Source organism: Rhopilema esculentum, chromosome 7 (assembly GCF_057945365.1).
Source record: "Rhopilema esculentum isolate cy_ngs chromosome 7, ASM5794536v1, whole genome shotgun sequence".
Lineage (NCBI taxonomy): Eukaryota > Metazoa > Cnidaria > Scyphozoa > Rhizostomeae > Rhizostomatidae > Rhopilema > Rhopilema esculentum.
Window position 1 is genome coordinate 7710836 of NC_142821.1, and position 22233 is coordinate 7733068.

General features: G+C 36.1%; 3 protein-coding genes across 4 annotated transcripts in view; 2 read left to right on the forward strand and 1 right to left on the reverse strand.

Moving 5' to 3' along the window:
* The window catches only part of LOC135683249 (uncharacterized), a 30418-nt gene that overhangs the window by 3597 nt on the left and 4588 nt on the right, over positions 1-22233 (reverse strand). Inside the window, exons 4-10 of the mRNA XM_065198459.2 lie at positions 16972-17297; positions 15320-15593; positions 14163-14374; positions 5494-5762; positions 4197-4267; positions 2380-2429; positions 298-657 (exon numbers count right to left, since the gene is read on the reverse strand). Of these exons, the coding sequence (XP_065054531.2) occupies positions 298-657; positions 2380-2429; positions 4197-4267; positions 5494-5762; positions 14163-14374; positions 15320-15593; positions 16972-17297 (1562 nt within the window). The remainder of the gene's footprint in view (positions 1-297; positions 658-2379; positions 2430-4196; positions 4268-5493; positions 5763-14162; positions 14375-15319; positions 15594-16971; positions 17298-22233) is intronic.
* LOC135683257 (uncharacterized) lies at positions 7026-12902 on the forward strand. The gene has a single exon (XM_065198466.2). The coding sequence runs from the start codon at positions 8634-8636 to the stop codon at positions 9801-9803; it is 1170 nt and encodes a 389-aa protein (XP_065054538.2). The 5' UTR covers positions 7026-8633; the 3' UTR covers positions 9804-12902.
* On the forward strand, positions 17763-22219 carry LOC135683261 (uncharacterized). 2 transcript variants are annotated; one of them, XM_065198471.2, is made up of 6 exons: positions 17763-18243; positions 18662-18811; positions 19095-19216; positions 20200-20291; positions 20984-21226; positions 22020-22180. In XM_065198471.2, exons 1-6 carry the CDS (start codon positions 17865-17867, stop codon positions 22030-22032), a joined length of 999 nt encoding a protein of 332 aa, XP_065054543.2. In that variant the 5' UTR covers positions 17763-17864; the 3' UTR covers positions 22033-22180. The 2 variants fall into 2 exon arrangements, with proteins under 2 accessions (XP_065054543.2, XP_065054544.2); XM_065198472.2 differs by having other exon boundaries at positions 17766-18243; positions 20984-21143; positions 22020-22219.

Genomic DNA, 22233 nt, shown 5'->3' on the forward strand with positions numbered 1-22233 from the left:
AAAGTATGGGGGAAGTCTATGACATGAAAGAAAGAAGGCACCAAGTGGCCCTCTTAAAAAGTTCTTTCTTCTAGATAAACCTAACAACACATCGATGCAATGAACGATATTGACAGGGTTTCTAATGCAAACAGGGTTTCAATAAGTATCTAAGAAAGCTTAAAGCATTTATATATATAAATATATATAGAAATGCAAATATATGTTTGCTTGTTTGCATCACGACAAAGCGGGGCCTAGATATTTGAAAAATGAAATTTGAAAATTCATTCAAACAAACATAGATGGCTAAATCACCTGGGATGCTAAATCTTGCCTGTTCTTCAAGAACCAGTTCAGTCTCTTTCTGAAACCTGGAAGTTTCTGAATAATTTCATCTTCCAAAACATGACAAGAGAACAAGGGAACAAGGCCGACCATTGATCGGATTTTTAGTGGAACCGAATGGCTGCCAAATCTTACATGATCATAGTAAAAGCCATCCTCTTCATTCCAGAGGCCGCAGCCAGAAAACTGGTTCATGGCATCGACTATTGCGATGAAGTGTTCGAAGAACTTCGATGCCATATCTTCATATGAAGGATCTTCTACTGCCAAATCGAGAGCAATACCGAGCATGATTATTGAAAAAAATGCCATCCATGCAGTTCCGTCAGCCTAAAATAATCAAAAGCAATTGGATGCATCAAATCGGCATAAGAATTTAAAGGTAGGAGCAAAATGACGGTACTATTTAGCATGCTATAGATTTTTTAGAAGAAAATACACTGCACAAAAATGACAATTTGGACAGTAAACATTGGACCGTATGCATTTTCATAGCAGGTATGATGACTCTGTAGTCAGCATACTTGTCCTCTGGTTGCAAGTCTTAGTCGAATCTCCAATGTAGAGTTGGGCATAACCCATCACTCTTGCGCACCCACCCCTATTAATTTTGTCATTAGTTAGAGTTGGTATGTAAATTTAAAAATGTATTATTGCTAGGAACCATAGACCACCATCAATAAACTAAACCAAGGTAGCACTGTCTTTTAAAACTGTCAAACTCGTAACAGTCATGACTAATTCGGAACAGAAATGAAGCAGCAATAAAGAAGGCTTAAAATAGGCATCTAGTTGACAAGTTTGTTTTGCAGATGTTTTGTATATGCAATTCTTGTTCTTTTGTAGTTACAGATTCAGAGGAATATTTATACTTCAATAAATTTGGACGAAACAGATGTTCATTGAAAGGAACAGAAAGAAACGCAAGAAGCCAATCTTACAATGAAGCGAAGAACTTCATAAAACAAGCCCGGAGTGTGCTTGTTACATGTTGCACTAAAAGGTGCTGAGGATACGATCTAAGATGGCAAGTTTTGTAGGTCCACTCCGAACGAAAATTGCTGACTTTTTCTACCCACTATAAATCAATGGCAATATTTACTGGAAAATTTATCCAAGAATACATGATCCAAAGTCTTTGCATTTTAGAGAAAAGATACTTTTGTCACTAAGAAGATGGTGGGTTGTATATTCTTTTTAAGTCCCCACAGTGCTAGCCTACGTCGTAAATGCAAGCCGCAATAAGATCAACATGACGAAACAACGGTCCAATGTCTGATTGGCTAAATTGCCAAACTGAAACAAAGAATCTGATTGGCTTTATAACCTTATATATAAAAATATACCACATATTTAATATCAATGCAACACAACTGCCTGGCTGCCATCTAAGCGACTTTTTGCTTTCTTGTACTTCAAGCTTTGATAATTTAACGGAAAATGATATGTCAACGTTATGTTTGAGTAATAGAAATCGTTCAAATAAAATTATCACAATAAAAACCTAAGAACCATTGTAAATGTTCTATGCTTTTGAAGTAACCTCAACTTCATGTCTATTTTGGTAAAACTTGCTATGCTTGGCTAGTGTCCCTATAATGTTCATACTTTAGCTTGAGTCATATGTCGGTCTTCGGTCCAAAAAAAAGAAAGCATGTAGTACTTAGGTGGATGCTTGGTAGGATTTGGAAACAAGACGATTTGCTGCATTGAAGGCCTTTTACAAATAACAGATTAAAAATCTTAATTTTGACTTAGTAATCGGTTGTGAAAACGTCAACTTGGTTAAACAACTGTGATTCTGGGATGAAAATTAAATTGTAATTGCTGCTGATAAGACAACAGCTAATCTTGCGATTAGAGTTCAGAAAAATGTTTATTGTTCCACAGGACAAGCTTTGAAGGCTTTCCTCAGAAAATAAAGGAAACATGAAAAAAAAGGCAAAGCAACAAAATTACGAAAACATAATCGTTTGCGTTTCCCAAGACAACGATAAATATTGGAGAAAATATATGGTTCTCAATAGAATCATTTTATACGTTTTAACTTACCTGTTCCAATTGCATGCCAGCTGGCAATGGACGAGATCGATCAAATACACCTAAAACACAAAAAGGCTTTGTCAGAAACAATCATGATCTACTGTGATTCTTCAGGCTGGCACAACAAAAAAATCATCGTATTACTTGAAAAAAGCTATTTTCATCACACATTTTTAAAACGAAGTTCCTTTGAGTATACAAAAGCAGTGTTTTATTGTTTTATTTTCCAATTTTTCTTCCTAATACCCTCAATTTTGCCACCCCCCTAAAAATGCTGAACTTCTACATTTTCAAAACCAAATTTTTTTAAAAGAGGAAAGGGGAGGGTTGATTACGTTCTTCGAAATTACGTTGTTCAGCATTTTTAGGATGAATTTTCCAAATTGTTTGGCGTGTTTACAAGTGGCCAAACTTTATGCTCAAATGGTGAGAGGAAGACGCTTTTACCTGTCAACTGAACCATGTTTTAGAATTTCAATTAAATAGTGAGAAAACAGTGAGAAAATATGTGTAAAAATTGATTGGCATTATCGACATGCAACGTGAGCTAATATTTCAAGATGCGAGGAGAATAAACTTTGTATAGAAAACTAGTAATTACGGTACTTACAAAAGCCTACAACAAAAATTCTCGATTTATAAGGAGAACTGTCGCAAATTTTATTGATGCTACTGTTATGAGGACATTAGAAAAAACAAAATAAGTAAACTGTCAAACATCTTCTTATATAAGCAGAGCTTAGTTTGCTTTCAAGCTTGTGTAGAAAAAATTTTGCGACACAACAAAATTTTGTCTTGGCTTTCATATAGTACTTTTATGTAGTAAATAGGGTATTAAGTCTAATTTTGCAACGTTTGTATAAAAGAAAAGCTTTTCTACAAAGATGGAATGATATACACTCTTTTTTTTATAAGAAAATTTTTACAAGAACACGAGCCTCAAAATTGGTAAAAAGTTAAGAACAAATTAAGAGCAAGCTAAGGCTGAGCTTCCGCAAAATGCAATTTGAAAAAGTTTTCTCTCAAAATCGAGGATTATTAGCCATGTGCTTTTTTGGTGAATATTCAAATTTGTCGACAAACGAAGGCTGCCTTCTTCACCTTTTGGCAAATAAAGCCTGAACACCTCCTTAGAGTGATAAGCTAGGAATCGCATTGCTTTCACCCTATTAAGTTAAGAACAAATTAAGAACAATCGAGGCTCAGATTTTCGAAAAAAGTAAGAACAGTCAGCCTGAACTTAAATCTACTGGTTCTTATAAATAAAAGAGTGTATATGACAAAATGTCATGCAGAATGCTCAGCAAACTGTGGTAATTCGGTTAGAGATTCATTTTAATATGGGAGAACGAAACATGAAAGCTACCTACTTATTGACAGTAAAGCTATACTCAGCTTATGGTTAAATAAAGGTGAGTGCAGGATTCAATGTAATTTCCTGAACTCAACAAGCTTATATGCATTTTTCATTCAGCCAAAGAGTTTTTCTCTAAATTTCTTTCATAAATAATTTGAAGCATTTTACACAGCTTTTCATATTTTCTCTCATAAATATTGACACAGCACCAGCTAAGCAAATGGTAACACTTTCACCAAGCTTTTGTCAGATCATTAAGGCTAATTGCAAGACAAAAACGTAGCAAACAGGCACCATGTAAAATGCTCTCCGAAATATTCAAAGAGGGGAAGAGTGATAATTTACACAGTCTATGAGATAAGCATAAGCCATGGCCTCTTCTTCATCTAGCTTTCTTGTCGTGTCATGTTTATCTAGCTGACTTTTTAACGACAATACGAGCAACGGTATGAACTAATGTAATACAGACCAATGTTATCTAGACCAAGAAAGCCGCCGCTGAAGATGTTCTTTCCATCAGGATCTTTCCTATTGACCCACCTGTAATTCGAGACATTAAGTGAAATTCTTTTACTGACATTCATTTGAAAGGAAAAGTGCGAAAGGTAATAGAACTACAACAGATGAGGCTTCTTTGAATTTGCTGGGTAGATGATAGACATTGACCCATGACAGATCACAAAGATCCAACTTCTTGTTGTTCATCTCCAATTTAAAAATAGAGGTCAATTAACAGTTAAATGACAGAAAGGGCAACGACTAAAAAAATGAATTAACAGCGCTAGAAATAACTCGTGGTTATTTATTTTACAGTTTCCCTATCCAAATCTGTACGTTTTTACAAGAAATGGCAAGCATCTCAATTTGTTTTATTAAATGCGAGTGCCCCTTTTAAAGCTCAAGTGTGTAAAAACAGGCTGCAATCAATAATGGGCCAAGGGAGGTTAAATAAATGTTGAGCTTGAATTACTTGAGTTATGATGAAGTAATCAGAGAGTTTGCTGACACACACCAGTGCTAAGGAGACTTCTCATGCACTGAAAATCGCCCAGTTTGCTTCTTTAGATTCTGAAGATATTAATTATCAGTCCTATTGCGAGTTTTATTGTTCACACAGATACTGATTACTGATGATTATGAATATCAAATGTTCGAATGCGGATGCTGGTTTTTTCTGACCGACTTATTGAAATCAGTAAAAGTGATGCTGCAAAAGAAACATATTGTCTGCCATGGCTTCCAGTATTTAAAAACTGCGCATGCGCTTGATGACGTCATAACGTTAATGTAAACATGAGGTCGGAAAATGAAGCTGTGCCCCCCCCCCCCTAAGAGTCACTACCCACGACGCCCCTGGTAAGTGAGTGAATATGGCGAATAAGCTTCGCTAGGGAAATACAGATTAACATTGTCAAATATCAAGCTAACGACTCTTCTATATAATATCTACAGGTATGGAAATCTGTGCTATAAACTCTTAACGATAAATCAAGCTGCAACTAGAATGTAAGTGTGCGCATAAAATATCACACGTGACAAAGAAAATACATCTCTAGTTTTCAAGGTGTACACTATACTCAGGTTTGAATCCGTTGGTGAATGTTTCATACGAGAGTCTGGCTTTTTTGAAAATGGGTGTATTGAAATTTTCAAATATCAGCCCCTATATTTAATATCAACTATTTCATAGATTTAAACAAAGCTTTTCTCCCTTACCATGAAGTACCAAAATATAAACTGCTGTCGCCAGCTTTTGCAGCGCTTACCATGTGAAATTCATAATGAGCTTCTGGAACACTCTAGCAAGGAACACATTATCCCTCTCTCCTTTTCTGCCCGTCATTTTGTACAAGATATGAGCAGCTACACCGTGAACCGGAGGATTTACGTCACTAAAATTGAATTCATAGGCCGGGATTTGTCCGTTTGGTGCCATGTACCATTCCCTTAGGAAGAGCATCAGCTGATCTTTGGCAAATTGAGGGTCTATCACTGAAAACGGGATCATGTGAAAAGCCAAATCCCACGCAGCGAACTGAAAGAAAAAAGAAACAAAATATTGGTGAAATAGTTAGTTTTTCCATCGAACTCGTGGTATACAATAATTAATGTCACAGCAACTCTAAACTTGCAAGCATGCGGAAATTATTGAAGACCATGATCATCGCGGATGAATTTGACAGAGGTGATATAGGCGTCACCGTGTCTCCAAAGGTGTGGCCTTAGAGTTTATTCTTCGGTGATGCGGAGATTTGGTAGTTTTGCCGACGAAAGTAGCAATTCGCCGGTAAACCCTTGTTCCATGGGGAGTGTTTTGTCCCCGCGGCCCCCTGTCGCGGTTGCCCGGCTGAAGAAACAACCTTTTCAAACGATTTCAAGCTCTGCAATGGACTTGCTACAAGTCTCTCTCTCTATTTAGTAATCTGAACAATAAAGAAAGAAAGACAGGAGAGTAAGAGGGAAAGAGGCTAGCGTTATGCGTTACATAACCCTTTACAAAATGCAAGCAAATTATATTAATTAAATTTTATCATATAGCCTGCCATCAGATAAAATACAGCCATGTGAGAGTTAGATAGTTCTTTTTTCTTCAAGATTTTAAACTCCAAACAAAACGTTGCTGGCTTTTTGCTACTGCCAGCATGAAAATGAGTATTCGTTGAAGTTAATCTATTTTGAAAATTTATCTTTAACATTGAATTCTCGTCGCCGTTTTGCTTTGTTCCTGAATTTTATCCTCGTATTATATTATACTCATTGCAAGATTCACAGAATCCGGCGGACAGCCTATACTGCGGTTCTTCCTTCTCACACATGACAATTAATGAACGGGTTTCGGGGAATATTAGAGATGCACATGAATTTTTCTGCTGGTTTGCACTGCTGGGGAATTATTAAGGTACGATTGTATAGAAGATTTGGAACATATCTTGCTGCTTTGCAATTCTTAAAGGACAGAGAATTTAAAACAGAGCCGCAGTTTCTCGTGAGTTTTAATGGCAGGTACATTTTATTATTGATGACCATCTATCCCCCCCTTCCCCCTCCCCTAGTCTGAAAAGGTCAAGCTAGGCCAGTGAACATTGTAACCTATTTATTGCTCGCGTTGCCCTCATATCTTTTTTGTTACATGTAATGTCCATTGATTAGTCATGCTATTTTGATCCCACTTGTATTGTTATGGTAATTTTGTATTTTTTTGAAAATAATAAGAAGCGTAAAGAAAAAAGGAAAAGTAGATAATAAACTATGCGTTAGAAAAATAAGATTAACTAGATTCGATAAAAAAATGTACGTGAAATTGAAAAGAAACATCATACTACAACTGGCTTAGTCTAAGGGTTGGTATCAAATGTACAAAATAACATGGATTAAAGAAGGTCGAAGGAACAATTCGTGCGATAGAAGCATCTTTTAGACTCGGATACTTCCTCTTTCTAAAATCAACTGGATGACTCGGGGCCTAAAAATACAAACTTGGTAACCACTGAATAATTTATATTTTATTCATTGAAATAATTTAAACACAATAAGGTTATTCTGTTTTCCTTCATAATAATTTCCTTCACCATAATTGTTATAAGGTATCTTTTAAGATATTCGCTTGTGTTTCAAAAGCAACACCAACGCTTCTTCGAAATTACGTCAGGCTGGGTGGGATGATTAATAGTTACCAACCTTTTGGTGGTATAGAATTTAAAAATGGCTTTTGAAACGTGTTGAGAAAATAAAACCGTTAGGATCATTATTAAACGCTCAGGCTACAGTGCCGGACAAAGATGATCGAGATTTTAGCAAAAACACTAAATTTTTTTCAAAAAGGTAAAAAAACCTGCCCCAGCCCTAGTCTCTACCGTTCAAATTTGAAGATAATTGAATTTGACTTCGATGCTGTGGCTACAAGCCCACATTGAATTAGGGAGATGGGAGTAAGGTAGTTTCTGTTCCAATTATTTTCTAGCATTTTCAAATTATAGAAGTTTGTTTCGACACTTATCATAACTTAACTTAACGTGGGTATTTACTTCTGTATAACACTTAACATAACAAAATTGGAGATGTAAACAGAAAAGTGTGACGCGTGCAACGATTCAAGCGAGAGAAATCTCTGGTTTGAACTTCCTTCCGCGAATATGACGTCTGCTAAAAGTTTACTGAAATTTTTAAGTCTAACAGGTTTCGCTGTGGTGTCAGTTTTCTAGTGGATTAACAATACTATCGCAGTTTCCAACACGGGAAAGCACTCTGGCATCCTAAAATTCTTTGTCAACTTTCCCTTCGTCAGTCACCATAACTGATTCTTCTCCCTTTCAAGATAATGTAAGTACTCTTATGGCATCCCCACAAGGATGTTCAATTCACTCCTCAAGCTTCAGAAATCCTAGTTATAAAGAAACAAACAATTTAGAAAACCAGTGAGACAGAATTTTTCGGCTTTTTTTGCCCATCTACGACACAAACGGCAATGAAATGCTTCCTGAAAAACGATTACAATGAACCGTCGGGTTATATATCTTTACATTGTTAGCTGGCATCAGCAGAATCGTTTGGCGATCGACAATAAAACAATCGGAGGTTAGTTGAAACAAAGGGGATATAGTATAGTTACGAGAAGGGTCGTGTTGCGCACATGCTCAAGTGAAGGCGGAAGTTTACGAAATAGCAACGTTGACAATATGGCAACCAGCGCTGGTGTTTAAAAGCAGACAAGTTGTTCGAAACCAAGGATTCCGCTATTGCGATGTGTCTCGTGTGTTTGCCACCAGCGACCGGTAAAGCGAACCGCAGTTATATTCATAAATTTTAAACTGTGAAGGAATCAATAACTGACGCCTTGTAGCGGCCTAGGCACTGCCTCGATCAATAGATATTGAGGAGTTTGATTTTCAGCACTGCATATAGAATCATGGCTCCAGAAGGTGAACCAGAGCCTAAAGGCGAGTTTTCAACGCCGGGACCCAAGCCAGAGACTTGGATTTTCAGCACTGCATATAAGATCTTGTCTCCAGAAGGTGAACCAGAACCTGAAGGCGAGTATTCAACTCCAGAACCCAAGCCAGAGAAAGCTCCTTGGGGAGAACCAGTGCCAGAATGGAATATAGCAAAGATGAAATGGGGTTTTGCCTGGGAGGGACACTGGATTGGCATGGCGGTGCTTTTTGGAATACTAACCGTAATAGCGGTATTGTGCTTGCGGAGAATTTTCGTCAAGAAAAGGAAGCGCCAAGTAATGGCAAAGTTTGCAATAACAGTTACTGCGATTATAGCAGTTTTCACAACTGCGAGGTTTTTGTACTTAATAATAAACCCATACGAATCGGATTATTGCATGTTTGGAAATGCGAAACACTGTCCACTGTTCGTAAACAGACTTTTATTCAGCATTGGATTGCCAAGCCTTTTGTCAGCGTATCTCCTACTGCATCTTGCCCTACGTGATGTGATGAAGTTCAAAAAAGTTGGAAAGTTTACAAAGCTGCAGAAATGGTGGTTTTTATGTGGGCTTGTCCTTTTGAATTATGTTTTTGCCATAACAGCAGACATGGTTGTTGCTTACAATACATCGACTGGGATATTCCTCGCCCTTTGTCAAGGGTACTTTATCGTATTTAGCGCTGTACTTGTTTTTGCGTTTGCGTATTCTGGCTTTCAAATGTATCGCACCGACAAGAAAAACAAGAAAGAAATGTTTCGCCTCAGCCGAAAAAACAACTCCAATGTCGATAGTCTATCGCGAAAAAGTGGTCGTAACTTTATTGCGAAAGTATTGCGGCTATCTTTTATAACTTCCCTGCTTGGTCTTGTTCTGATGGCGTTACAGATTTACGCACTGGCGTTCGTCTACGTAGAAGCATCTACTGGTAAAAAACCGGAACCATGGGCTTGGCTAACCTACCAGTACGCCTATCGCTTTGTAGAAGTTGCCTTTGCAGCTTGCATTCTGTACAACATCTCTTACATACCGAAGCGTAAATCAGCTCCTCAAGGCACTGTGAGTAACAAATCCACGAATGGTCATTATCGACTCAGTGAGCGAAACTGCGACAGTCTCAGCAAAGAGGTGAACACAGTTTAATTGGGGCTGTTTGAGGGGACATTCTAACAAGTTCCTCTTTGCGTCTTTAAATCCACTCGCCGGGTATGATTGCCCATTACCCCTGCAGAACCGAGCGGTGTACCACTCCTTCCAAACTACGTACGCTATTATTTAGAACAATATAATTTTTGGGTTCAAGAGGATCTTTCTCGAAAACAAAATGACTTTTACTAAAGGCGTATAAGATTTACGTGGAGAACCACACTGTCCACCAGAGCTATACTGATTTCAATTAACATAATCAAAGATAACTTCAAGATATCTAAGGAGAAACATTTGTCAAATCTTAAAACAGACTGCTGTATAATAATCCAGTTTATTTCTATTATTTCAAAGTCATCGGATGATTGAAAGTAAAAGAAAAGTGTAAGTGTGATTAAAAATAGTAAGAGTGTGAATGTAATCATATGAATAAAGTGTATCAATGTTAATACGGAGAGTGGTTTTGTTCATTATAAATATCAAATCTGAAAAATGTTGCATTTCTGATCACACGACCTTAAAATTAGCACAGAATTTCTCATAACAAAAATTTAATAACTCGCAATGCTGAAATTTTCTTAATTTTTATTATGATTGAGGCACGAAGCTTTTAAAATATTTCCTTAATTTTTGGGTATCAAGAATCGTAACAGTGCAGCAATCCAATCACATGCGAATTTGCTGTCAAGTGTCAAGTTTCCCAGTAACGCTGGGAAAATATTGTTTAGTTTGCGTGACCAGGGCCGTCGAGGGGTTGCGAAGGCCCTGGGGTAAAACCGAAAGACGAGGCCCCCTTAGAGCGGAGCGAGAAGAAAATTTTTGCAAACACGCCCGTCAGATAAGCTTTTAACAATTCAGAAATACTTTCGCTACATTCTTAAATAATTACTTGTATGAGGCACCCTAGATTTAGAGGCCATGGGGGAATACAGAAAGACTACAGTGCTATTTCCTTCTCTTAATCGCAAATAAAATGTGAAAAGTTCATTTTTCTTACAAAAGATGTAATACAAGAAAACTATGCCTTCAACAACCCTACAGTCACAAGAAAAACATGCTAGTTTAGTTAAAGTGTTGTTAATCACAGACATTTTCATGTAAAGGTGTAACAATTGTAACTGACTGTTGCCTTGGCGATTATAGAACGCGGTAAAAAATTCTAAGCAAGTTAATCAAAAGGCAAATTGCCTTGTATAAACCATTTTCCTAGAAATAGAAAACTAGGGGGATTGTAAACAGCAAATCTGCGTGCTCCTCTTCCATTTCGATAAAGTTATCAAATTAGGTTTTGCCGCCGGGGAAATTTCTCTTGCACCCTATAAAAAGGTTTGAGCCTATATTGCCCTCGAGTGCAAAATTTTTGCCCAATTTCGCGTTAGGTATGGGCATAAAAAAGCCTGATTTTGTCAGGGCAGCCCCTGATGGCTGCTTGATTCAACCCTTACATGACCACAGCCTGTGTTTTTTGGCGATTTTTACAGCACGTTTGATTCTTACGGTTCGCATCGTTGCTATTTCCGCAAATGTTTATTCTTTCTGCGATAGGAATGAATTCAAACAAGCTTTAAGCCAGTTTGCTTAAAACTTGTCAGGTCAATATTCACTAGGACTTGAATACTTTTTAGAAAAAACGGTTTCTTGCGCAATGAAAGAAGTAATACTTAGGAAAACAAGCACCTGTTTTTACTGCTTGTGCAGATCTTTACTCAAAAAAAAAACTAATTGAAAGCTAATTTAGAGCAGCAAAACACAGTAAAAGTCCGCATCTAATAAACAAACTTAAAGCAAACCAAGACTGACTTTTTCAAAGTTATGTATCAAAATATAAGAAACCGTTGAGCCAGGTTTTTTCCGAGTTTCTTATACGTTGTTCTAGAACAAAAGCTCGTGAAAGAAAATATGCGTAAGAGGCAGTTTTCAAAAAAATCATTATTATAAGAAACTGGTAAACTTTATTTCAAAATTTATTCTGTTTACAAGAATTTGTACAATTATGATACAAAAAATGAAGTTCCTGCTATGCAGATGTTCACAGTAATCAGAGAGATCTTTATGTTGTTGGCGTTATGTTTATGATGATGATGTAGGTCATGATATCACCGTAATTATGATTATGATTATGGTTTAGATTTCGTCTGAAACTTGTCTACCCTGTTTTAATTAACTGCAATCGCTTCAAAAGGAAAGTCATCCATGGTTGCCCTTTCTAAAGCATCTTTATAATCTTATTTCATTAATGTTTCGTTATTGCTTCCACAATGATAAGTTTAATTTTTGGTAAAAAAAGAGTTGCCACAGATGTTAAACAACACAGTTTTGAAGCAAGTGTTGCCTGGAGATGCTTCATACAAACCAATTGTACGCTTGCCAATGTTTATAACAAAAACTTAATCCTGGAACAAGAACATTCGCATCGCCAACTTTATTATAATTGCAAAGAATTACATGTACAAAAAAGCACAGCCTGCCAATAAATGGAGAGGGATTTCGAAAGATAATAACTTCTGCAACAAGATCTTTGGATATTTTCCATATGAACCATGATTCGTTTCTGATTAGGAAACGCATTGACAGATCATAGTATTTGAGAGCAAGAGGCAGATTAGACTTACTCCAGCGTCAGTCAAATGAGGCAGTAGCGAAACAGAGGCTCATGGAGTAAGTCTAGGGGCAGATACATATATTTGTACAATTTTTTGGTAACCAACAAGGTGCATTCCCGTTTTCAAAACAATAATGTTTTTATGTCAGCAAAGACAAATCAGAAGTGTTGCGTCACAGAATTTCCTAAAAGCAGATTCTATCTGTTATTCAACTGTACTACTACAATGCCATGCAAAGCCGGTATTAACTGGCTTCAGAAACAATAAATAATATGTAAAGACAGAAATCAAGGTTTTTAATTAAAAAGCAATAAGAACACTCCAGCCTCAAAATACCTAAAAAATTGAGAATACAAAGACTCAGCAAAGCTATTTGGCTTTTATGAAATCGATTGAATTCGAAAGCGACACATCTTCAAACCATGGTCTTTCCAAGGTATGCCACTAGCGAGGGAGTTTGAAAATATTAAACATTTTAGTCACAGACTCAATTCTGTTTTGAAGACGGGAGGGGGTAAAACACAAAAAAATGATTGTGATTTCATTTGAGAACGTATTCGTTTAAATTGGGCTTCAGATTATCTAGCCATTTCTGTATCATGTAGAAGTGTCCAAAATATATATAGTTATCTTTGAGCTGTTTCTCGGCTTATCTTTTTACCACTTCCAACTAGCGAGGCTGGATACAAATTCACCAAAACCTTGTTGACTTTCCATTGAATTCAATTAAACAAAAAGATGGCTTTCCTTCTGACACGAAAGAAAAGAAAATTTCAGACGAAAGGCTTTTGCATATTGTCTTCACCTGTTTTCTTTTTCCGAGCCATTTTTAAATTCGGCACCATCAATGAAACCAAATCATTTTTTTTGGTGCGAAAAATGATACACAGGAATATAAAAATATAACGAAATCCTTCCCTTCTAATATACTCAGCTTCTAGTTTTGATCTAATATCTATCGCATAAAACAAAAGGCATTTCACATTTCAAAATATGCACATGTTCAAATATCAACAGGCAGTGCCCAAGCTGAGCCTAGGAAATCAAAATGGAGAGAAATTTGAATGAGAAAGGGACTCTCCTTTCCTCTTTCAATTTTCCTACTGTTCAAGTTTATAGGCTTCGGTACACAGAATAAAATGACAGCTGAAATAGCATGGGAATTCAGAACACAATCTGGAGATTTACTTTTGCGTGCATGAAATTAAGCTATTGTGCTAACTTTCTTTGGGTTATTGAAAAGTGTATCCTTAAAATAATCATGTTTTTGCTAAAATTAAGTAAATCGAAGGTTTTTAAGGATGGTTTGTGATTGTAAAGACAGATAATTTGAAACATATTTGAAAGAATCGTCTCAGTTGTTTTTAGATACACATCTAAAATGACACAGCTGCTCCTAAAATAACGCACCTATATCTACTAAAAATGTAGGCTATTCGATTGATCACGCAAAAATTTTTATCAATTTAGTTATTTACTCTATATTGTCTAAAGGAAATCCGAGCATGGTAATAGAACAGTGTCGGAAATTCGAGATTCGAGATCAAAACATGTGCTACATTGCACAGAAATAAAAAACCAGCCCTCAGCACCCCTTGCTTCTTCTGCTATTTCGAGCCATGAATAAAAAACAAGAAGCCAGAGAAATGGCGCGTACCGTTATCTTACTCAGTCAGGAAGCTTTTTCTTAAACAGTTTTGCAAAATTAATTTTAAGTGCAAAACAAAAAGCTAAAAAATAAATTCTAGCATACCCATGGGTATTCCCATTTGTCTGGCATTGAAATGACGTCACGGCTGAAGAGATGCCTCCATTCGAGGTTTCGGTTACGCGAAGAAGGGGGCTTTGGCTGGTCAGGGTCTCCTTCCAGCCAGTCGTTGATGACGTAATGATAAAACTGCTTAGTCCAAAGAAGGCCTGCATATGCCTGTCTGCTTACTAAAAGTTCTTCTTTTGTCGCATTTTCTGTGGGTCAAATGAAGCAACAGTATATGAGCTTAACTAAATAGGGTACCAAGTATATTGTCTATTCTTTCATTGAACGGAATATCACATAACCGAACACAGAATTACCAGACAAATTCAGTGTTGATGATCTGATTTAGTGTCCGTGTTTTCTATCAATAGAACTACTGTGTAAAACCTTAATTTTTTTCCCGAAATTCAAGGGAGTCAAAAAACCAGTCGGGTTAAAGCATTTCTTGGACCTGGTAGAACACAAACAAGGTGACATGCACGCGAGATGACTATGCGTAGTTTTATATCTTTAAATATATAAAGTAGAATCCCGTTGTAACGTACTCGGTTATTACGTACTTTCAGATATAACGTACTGGTGTGCTTGGTCCCGGCAAAAGGTGTGCTTGGTTTTAATCAACTTTTACTTACCCTCGTTACAACGTACTTCGGATATAACGTACTTAATACGCTGGTCCCTTAAAGTACGTTATAACCGGATTATACTGATATGCCTGACAATGAAAAAGCTTCAAATAACAAATGAAAAGCCTAAGGCTAAGAGTTGTCGTTCAAGAGGGTAAAAAATGAATCACAAAGTAATGTCATCTAACATTTTACACAATTTACAGGCGGGACAATAAGTTCTTAGGGTAACCATCCCAGTCACCCTAAAATACCTGACATATCCATTAACCTTCTGTGTTTTTTTCAAAACAGCCACGATTCATTTAATTATCATCAAACCCAGAAAAACTACACCTAGATCAATTTTAATTATTTTCAAGAACATCACACAAAAACTCATAGGAATATCAGTCAGGTTCATGGAATAAGTTGATTTTCTTAGTCCACCATATTCTGGCTAAAAACGAAGGCTTATCGTAGACCATTATATCTTCCCTCTGCCCTGAGTTTTATGATAAGTTTTAAGTTCACACAAATGATAGTTACCTGGCAAGACATGAGAGTAGAAAGCATCAGCTTCTTTCTTCCTAGAATTGAAAACATCGTCAAAGTTTGCAAAAGGCTTGTCTAGCTGCTGACCATCTTTCATTAGCCTGCAGTGAATAGAATGGCTTTGACCAGCTTTCAATGTTATCTTGTAATACCCCGCGACCTTCGTTCCGCGTTCCTTGGGTTGTATGGCATCCATTTCATTGTTGATCAAGTAACGGTGAAAGGCATCTTTGACATACGTCGTATAGTTGTCTGTGTTGAACAAGAGCTACAAGATATAAGTGGTTGAAAGGGCTTTAAAAATTGGTCAAATGCAAATCACCTTGGAGTTGTAGGAATCGTATTCCCAGAGTTCTATACCCTGTTACCATTTTTAAAGTCCAGAAAACATAACGGTTCCACGGCTGTGAGCCGGAGAAAGGTTATTATCCAGCGATACAGTAGATTTGAGGAAGGCCATGTATAACTTCATGAGAGTATATAAAGTGAGAAGAATAAGCTGTTGTACTTGAACTTTTCTTTTTCCTGACAAAGGACTTTCTTTTTCTATACTTAACTTCCACTTCTAAGAAACCTTTACTCAAAGCACACAAGGAAAATTTTGAGGAAAGTAAATAGTGCAAAAAATCATCCGGAGGAAGGTTGAGACGTTTTCAGAACTCTGACAATTTTATAAAATAATTGATTAACGATACCATTTATACCGTAGAGTTAAATCAGCGTTCATAAAGTTCATAAAAGTTTATAAGCAAGAGTTAATAAAAATTTTTACCCCAATACAAACTAAAATACAGTCGCACCTAGAGTAACCAGAATTCGAAACTAGATTTTGAAAACTGTCAAGCTGTCAATTTTGACACTTCTTAATTCGTACCAGCATCAATAGTTGCAAACAATCTCCGAATTGCTTATTTCTAAAAGCAAGATTTTTTAAGGAGTCTCTAATGGTTGGAGTCCGTACATTTTTTGCTAAAGGTAACTTCTGTGACAGAATCGGTGACATTAAGGACAACGAAGATAACAGCAATGACAAATGTATCTCAATGCATTTAAAATGGGTCGATTCAATACTGCGAGAATTGTTTTATTTTATGCAAATGTTCTGCCCCAACTAAGGCAGTCAATAAACAATAATCAGATCACAATCGATATAAAGGTTGATATTCAGAGGAAGTTTTTCATATATCCTCGCCTCCGTTTCGGGGTCACTGAACGGAGGCTTCTGACTGTTATTTTCAGAGTTTGATATCAAGAACTTCTAAAACCATACTTTTAAAACATTAACTGTAAAAAACCATTACAAAAGTTGGTCTTAAAACTTTTCAGCAGTATATTTTTACAATAAGAAGCATGTTATTTAATAATGTAAAATGGGGATTAGCAGTGGCAAAGTCTTGAAAACAGTGTACATCAAATTCGTCAACTGTGTCTTTCACTTCATCATATCAAACTTTATTCGAAAAACTCTTAAAGAAATTCAGACAAAAATTCTTTTAGGGAGAAAATCTATTGAAAATTATTTGTCATATGTGAACGGTTTTCGTCCTACAACAGATCACTGTATGTATATAAAGCCATGTTGAATTGGAGGAAAAATGCTATAAGAGCGATCGGAGCCTTTTGTGAAAAAACAAACATAAACAAACCTTGGAATTGGTTTCATTCTCCGTGAACCAAAGTTCTGGAACTTTTCCTTGCTGGTCAACATCCCAGTAGCAGCGAAACTTGTCAAGAGTTTGATGGGTGCAAGAAACAGAATTTGGACCACTTCTCGCGATTCGTGGCTTTACAGTGCACCCCTCATGTTTGCATCCCCATATCCACGTGTTCCTGTACCAAAGCGTTGGTAACACATGTATGGTTGCTTCTTCTGGGCCTCTGTTTGCAACCGTGATTTTACACAATATGTCATTATCATCATTTTTGGCGTATTCTGCAAACACATCCCAATATTTGCTCTCATCGAACACCCCTGATAAATCAAAGAAAAGTTTCGGTTGAACTCGGCTAAACGTGTTATATTTTCAGCTTTATTTTAAATATAGCATACTCGTTTTTGTTTCAGTAACAGTATCAGATTAACTACTTACATATTTGTCATACAATTGATTAGTACAATAAAGAATACTCTAACTATATGAGTATAAGCGACAGCTTTTAATTTTGGCACTTTTTGCTGCAGTTTATAAACAAAGGGGCGGCTTATAAACATGGCAGCTTCAGGGCCCGCGCCACCGGGGGGCGGGGGACATGGCCCCCTCCCACTTTTTTGCGAAGCAAGTAGTTTTGAAGCTGCAGTAACAGGGGTAAGAAGCCTTGGCTCCCACTTTCAAATTCGTGGCGCGGGCCCTGTTCATCGAGATCCTCAAGAAATACTTATATATTGATGACCCATGCTGATTTAAAAATTTCAATACTATAGCCTCTTCTCGGAAAAGAGGTGGAGGCTGAGCATGGCGGCTGTGCTACTGTGCTACTGAAAGTGGTGGCCTATCACCCATCAAATCGTATTTGAAATTGTAGAAAAAGAAAAAGAAGGATGGCTTTGCAAAAGTCTTCTAAAATATGGCTACAAACATATGCTAATTTCAATGTGAAACATGGTATAGAAAGAGTTTTAGGCCTACGGCCATGGAGAAATTGCAAAGTAAATAGGGGTCAGAACAGTTCCAGTACTTTCAGAAAGATATTAGAGAACGAGAACTTCTTTACAAGGACAGAAGACTTTCATTTTAGAGTATTACCAGAAATTAAACGACTGGCGTTATTATCAAGGTCACCCAGCCGCGACAGTGCCTTTACCTTCACATCAAACCATTTAACATTGTTGGCGAAACTAGAACTTGTTGTGGCAGACAAGTGTAATAAATGTCTCAGGCGATCCATTTCTTACTCGGCACACCTGTACTCCAAAAAAGGTACATTGGTTTATCATAAAACATAGCCTTAGATGGTCGTGAAATTGTTTTTAAGATTTAGTTGATTGCAATATAAAAAATCAGAGATATGGGATAAGGGTTACCTCTCTCTAAAGTTGTTCTATATAGAAAAAGAGTTTATGTTATGCATTGTATTCTCAATATCAATACTAGCAGCAGAACACATTAGGCAGGGTATTCATTATTTTTTGAAGTAAAAAGCTCACATTTAAAAAAACATCTATAAGTTTACTTTAAAGTTTGTGCAGTCTTACTAAAGTGAGGGTGAAAGTAGACAGCAAAGGTTTGTTGAGTAAACAGCAGACTTTTGCTGGTTGCCAGCTTTAAATGAAATTCCTGGTTAGGTGAAATACTGTTTGAAATTCATTTTAAAAAGAAACATAATTGGTTTTTCAAGCTCAAAAAAGCAAAGGCAAGAAACTTTCACTTGCAATAGATGATGCAGAAGGGATTGTGGACCTGCATAATTTACAGCAAAGAATGGAAGAGGTCCTTGAAGAAATGAATCAAGACCTTGCAACAAAAGTGCCACTTAGAATTACAACAGGTAAAAAAGCAATGCAAGTCTCTGTTCAAACCAAAGTATACTGTATTGCCTAAAATATATGTAAGATAAAACTTTTTCACATTAGGCAAATGAAAAATATTTCTACCAATTTATTCAAAATAACAATTTTATATCCAAGTTTTTTAAAAAAAGTAAAAATCTATTGATATGAACAATATAATTCGCAATATGGTATATAAAGGCTTGTCTTTTTGCTTGCTTTATAATTAAGGACTCAGGCTGCACTGCTATTAATATAAATTTGTTATTTTATTCTTTTCAGGCTTCTTGGATAATATTATGATTGAAATTACCAAGGGAAAGAAATTACCTTTGTATCAAGTTGCACAAATCAAATCAACAAGTGATTTTTTTCACGTAGAAATCCAGGATACATTTCCTAATGTAAGTTTTATAAAAGAAATGCCAAATTTGCTTAGAATGTTGAAATACCAACCATTTCTTAGAGAGTTTTTTTGCTTTACAGTTGCTAACTGCCAGCAAGGTTTTTAAGCTACGTGTTATTTGAGTCCTTATTTACAAAGTTTGACAATGCTAGTTGTATTGAAGAAGATGCAAACAATCATTCAAATACGTTGACACAAGGCGTACCATTTTAGAAGTGCACCTTGTCAATTTGTTTTAAATTCATGTCCTTTTGCAGTCACTAAAATTTTAACTGAAAATATTCTTAGTTTACAACACAAGAATGAGAATGTGAGTCTCTATGTAGGTAGGGACCCCTCAATTACTAGCGAAGGGAATAAATTCTACTGAAGAGACATATTTGTGGGAAAATTTCAAAATATACCCTGCCGGTACTGATTGACATAAACCAACAAGAAAAAATAAATTTTTGACCTGTGGAAGAAATAAATAAGATACATTTTTGAAAGAATTTCAAGACATGCCAACATTGACAGCTCTTTCAGAATAAAAATTGCATGGCAATAGCTTAGACAGAAAATAACAAGGCATATGACAAACTCTCCAGTATGTTATAAAAGCATTTATACAACATTGGCAAACCTTAAAGTCTGGTTATAGGCAGATGCCTGATCACCTCAGAAATTTTTATATTTTATTAATCAAATATCATATTTATTTATTTTATATAGCACATTGGCACAAAGATAAAATTACAAGGCCTAAACTAACAGGATTTGGAAAGATATCTGTGTAAAAGGTTGCTAAGGATTGATTGGGGAAGACACTCCTAACAGTATTGTATTCTTCACCACAATGCTGTTTTTCTAAAGAATCTCCTTGAATAACGGAATCTAAAGACTGTTATTAGCCATGATGGCAACACAAAATTTTAATGAATTATAATAGCAATTTACAAAGCAATCAAAACAAGTCATTTTTTTCTTTATTATTTTTATCAGGCATCAAAAGTTATATCAAGTGCCATAATTGAAACAGGATTCAACATGCAACCAACTACCAAGGGCAATACAATTACAATACCAATACCATTGTAAGTGAAGAGGTATCTTCATTTTAATTTTAATGTAAATGAAATTAGCTTGTAATTACTTAGAATGCATTGAACACTGAAACTAAGTCATATATGAAGGTCATAGTGAATAGCTGTGAAAAGCATAAAATTGATGCTGAAAAACATATGTGTTGAGAAATATGATGCTGAATTATCATGAAATCTCTTCAGAAATAGAAAATGTGTAGGAAGGTTGTTTTTATGCTTCTTCTGGGAGTCTGAGCCAAGTTTGAAGATGGGGAAGCAGGAGCAAATTACAAGTTCTTGTCATAGGTTTTGAACATATTATTTTTTTTCAAAAGCTGAGTGGTGAAAACCTCTAACCTTGATGTATATTGAGCCAAAGGATAGCATGGCATATGAAAGATTTTTTAGTATGTAGCAGACAATTTTTTTTCGAGCCAGATAAATTTTGCATCAGCTTGTTGTTCTAATTTTTGGATAATTTGAGGCTCAGAAGTACAATAAATTTTTACTAACTAAGTTTTTGATGGTGTTTTTAGTAGCATGGCTGACTAGCTAACAAAATCAGCTGTGCTTTGTTCATGTGAGGAGATATTTTCAAGAACATTATTTTTCCATTTGAACCAGCCATGTTTTTACGATGCTCTTATTTTTTTGCAAATTCTTATCAAGTGTGCTATTTTAGAAAAAGAGTCTATATTAATCAGGTTCACACATGACCAGCGGAACTCCATTGAAAAAGTGGCAAAAGTTATAGCAAACAGTGCTAAAGATGGACTAAGAAAAGTCAGACAGAAAGGAATGGTTCAAATCCGTAATAACAAAGAAGGACAATCCAAAGACTTTATACGGCGAATTGAAAATCAGGTACTAAGCATTAACCATCAGGCCTGGCTGTTTGAGGTGAGCGATAGCTCACGCTCGCCTCCATGCTCCCCTCGCAACCTGAGGTGAGCTATGAATTGCTCTCCTAAACAGAACACGAAGGGAAAATTGCTCCCCTAAAATTTCCATTTATTTGCCCTTTTCCTATTCAGAGAGCCCTGAAAACGTACAAGGGTTAATTAGTTTATTTTTGTAACCGCGATATCTCCCGTCATTGCATTTTTTGCAATTAACTTTTTGCTTGTTGGGCAGTTTTTGTCATGATAGGCATAAACTTCGATCTATTTGGAAAAGGATAGTTAACTGAATAGTATATTTGTAGCGATTAGAACCTTTCAATCTTAAGAAAACAGGAATATTTTTGGAAGGAAAGTCAAAGAAATTGGTAGGAATTGTAGATTTGGGATATATAAGACAGGAGGTCCCTTCCAGCAATAGAAACAAAACTATCCCTCAAAGAGAACAAGGTACTCTGTCTTGCTGATCAAAAACAACAACCAAAATATGGAATTCCATTATCCAGCAGCATTTACTGAAAAACCCAGATTGGGTGAAAAACTATAACAGCGACATGTTTCACATTATTAGCATTATTAGCCATTTTAATTGCTCAAACCACAGATCAAACAATGCCATTTTAAAAGAACAGGCATTTGATATTGCTGGGAAATGGCTGCATAACATAAAAGAAACCCAAGTAATATTTAATATCTTGACTTCTACCTTTCTTGTTCTGGCAGAGTTTATTTCAAAAGTAATCGTTTTTTCAAAGGCCCTTATATGTAGTTTTTTGTTGTGCCACATTGTTTTGGTTGTCATCAACATTTGCTGTATATTGATGTTTGTGTTGTTTTATAGGTGCAGCAGCTGACAGATCATTACACAGAAAAAGCTGAGATGGTTCTTGAGCAAAAACTTAAAGAAGCTAATAAGAAAAAATGAAGATTTAGCAAAAATATGTATATATTCCAATAATGTAAGAGTATTTTTGTGTTAAACTTTTGTGGCCCCTTGAAAAAGTGCAAATGAAATCAGAAATGTAAGACCAATTGCATTGTCTTCGCGCCTCTTA

What these genes read in the sequence shown, in the direction of transcription:
- LOC135683257 (XM_065198466.2), top strand. Translation starts at nt 8,634, where the DNA reads ATGGCTCCAGAAGGTGAACCAGAGCCTAAAGGCGAGTTTTCAACGCCG.
- LOC135683261 (XM_065198471.2), top strand. Translation starts at nt 17,865, where the DNA reads ATGGCTTTGCAAAAGTCTTCTAAAATATGGCTACAAACATATGCTAAT. An exon ending in GCCACTTAGAATTACAACAG is followed by an intron (nt 18,812 to 19,094) that starts GTAAAAAAGCAA and finishes TATTCTTTTCAG; the next exon opens with GCTTCTTGGATAATATTATG. An exon ending in TCCAGGATACATTTCCTAAT is followed by an intron (nt 19,217 to 20,199) that starts GTAAGTTTTATA and finishes TATTTTTATCAG; the next exon opens with GCATCAAAAGTTATATCAAG.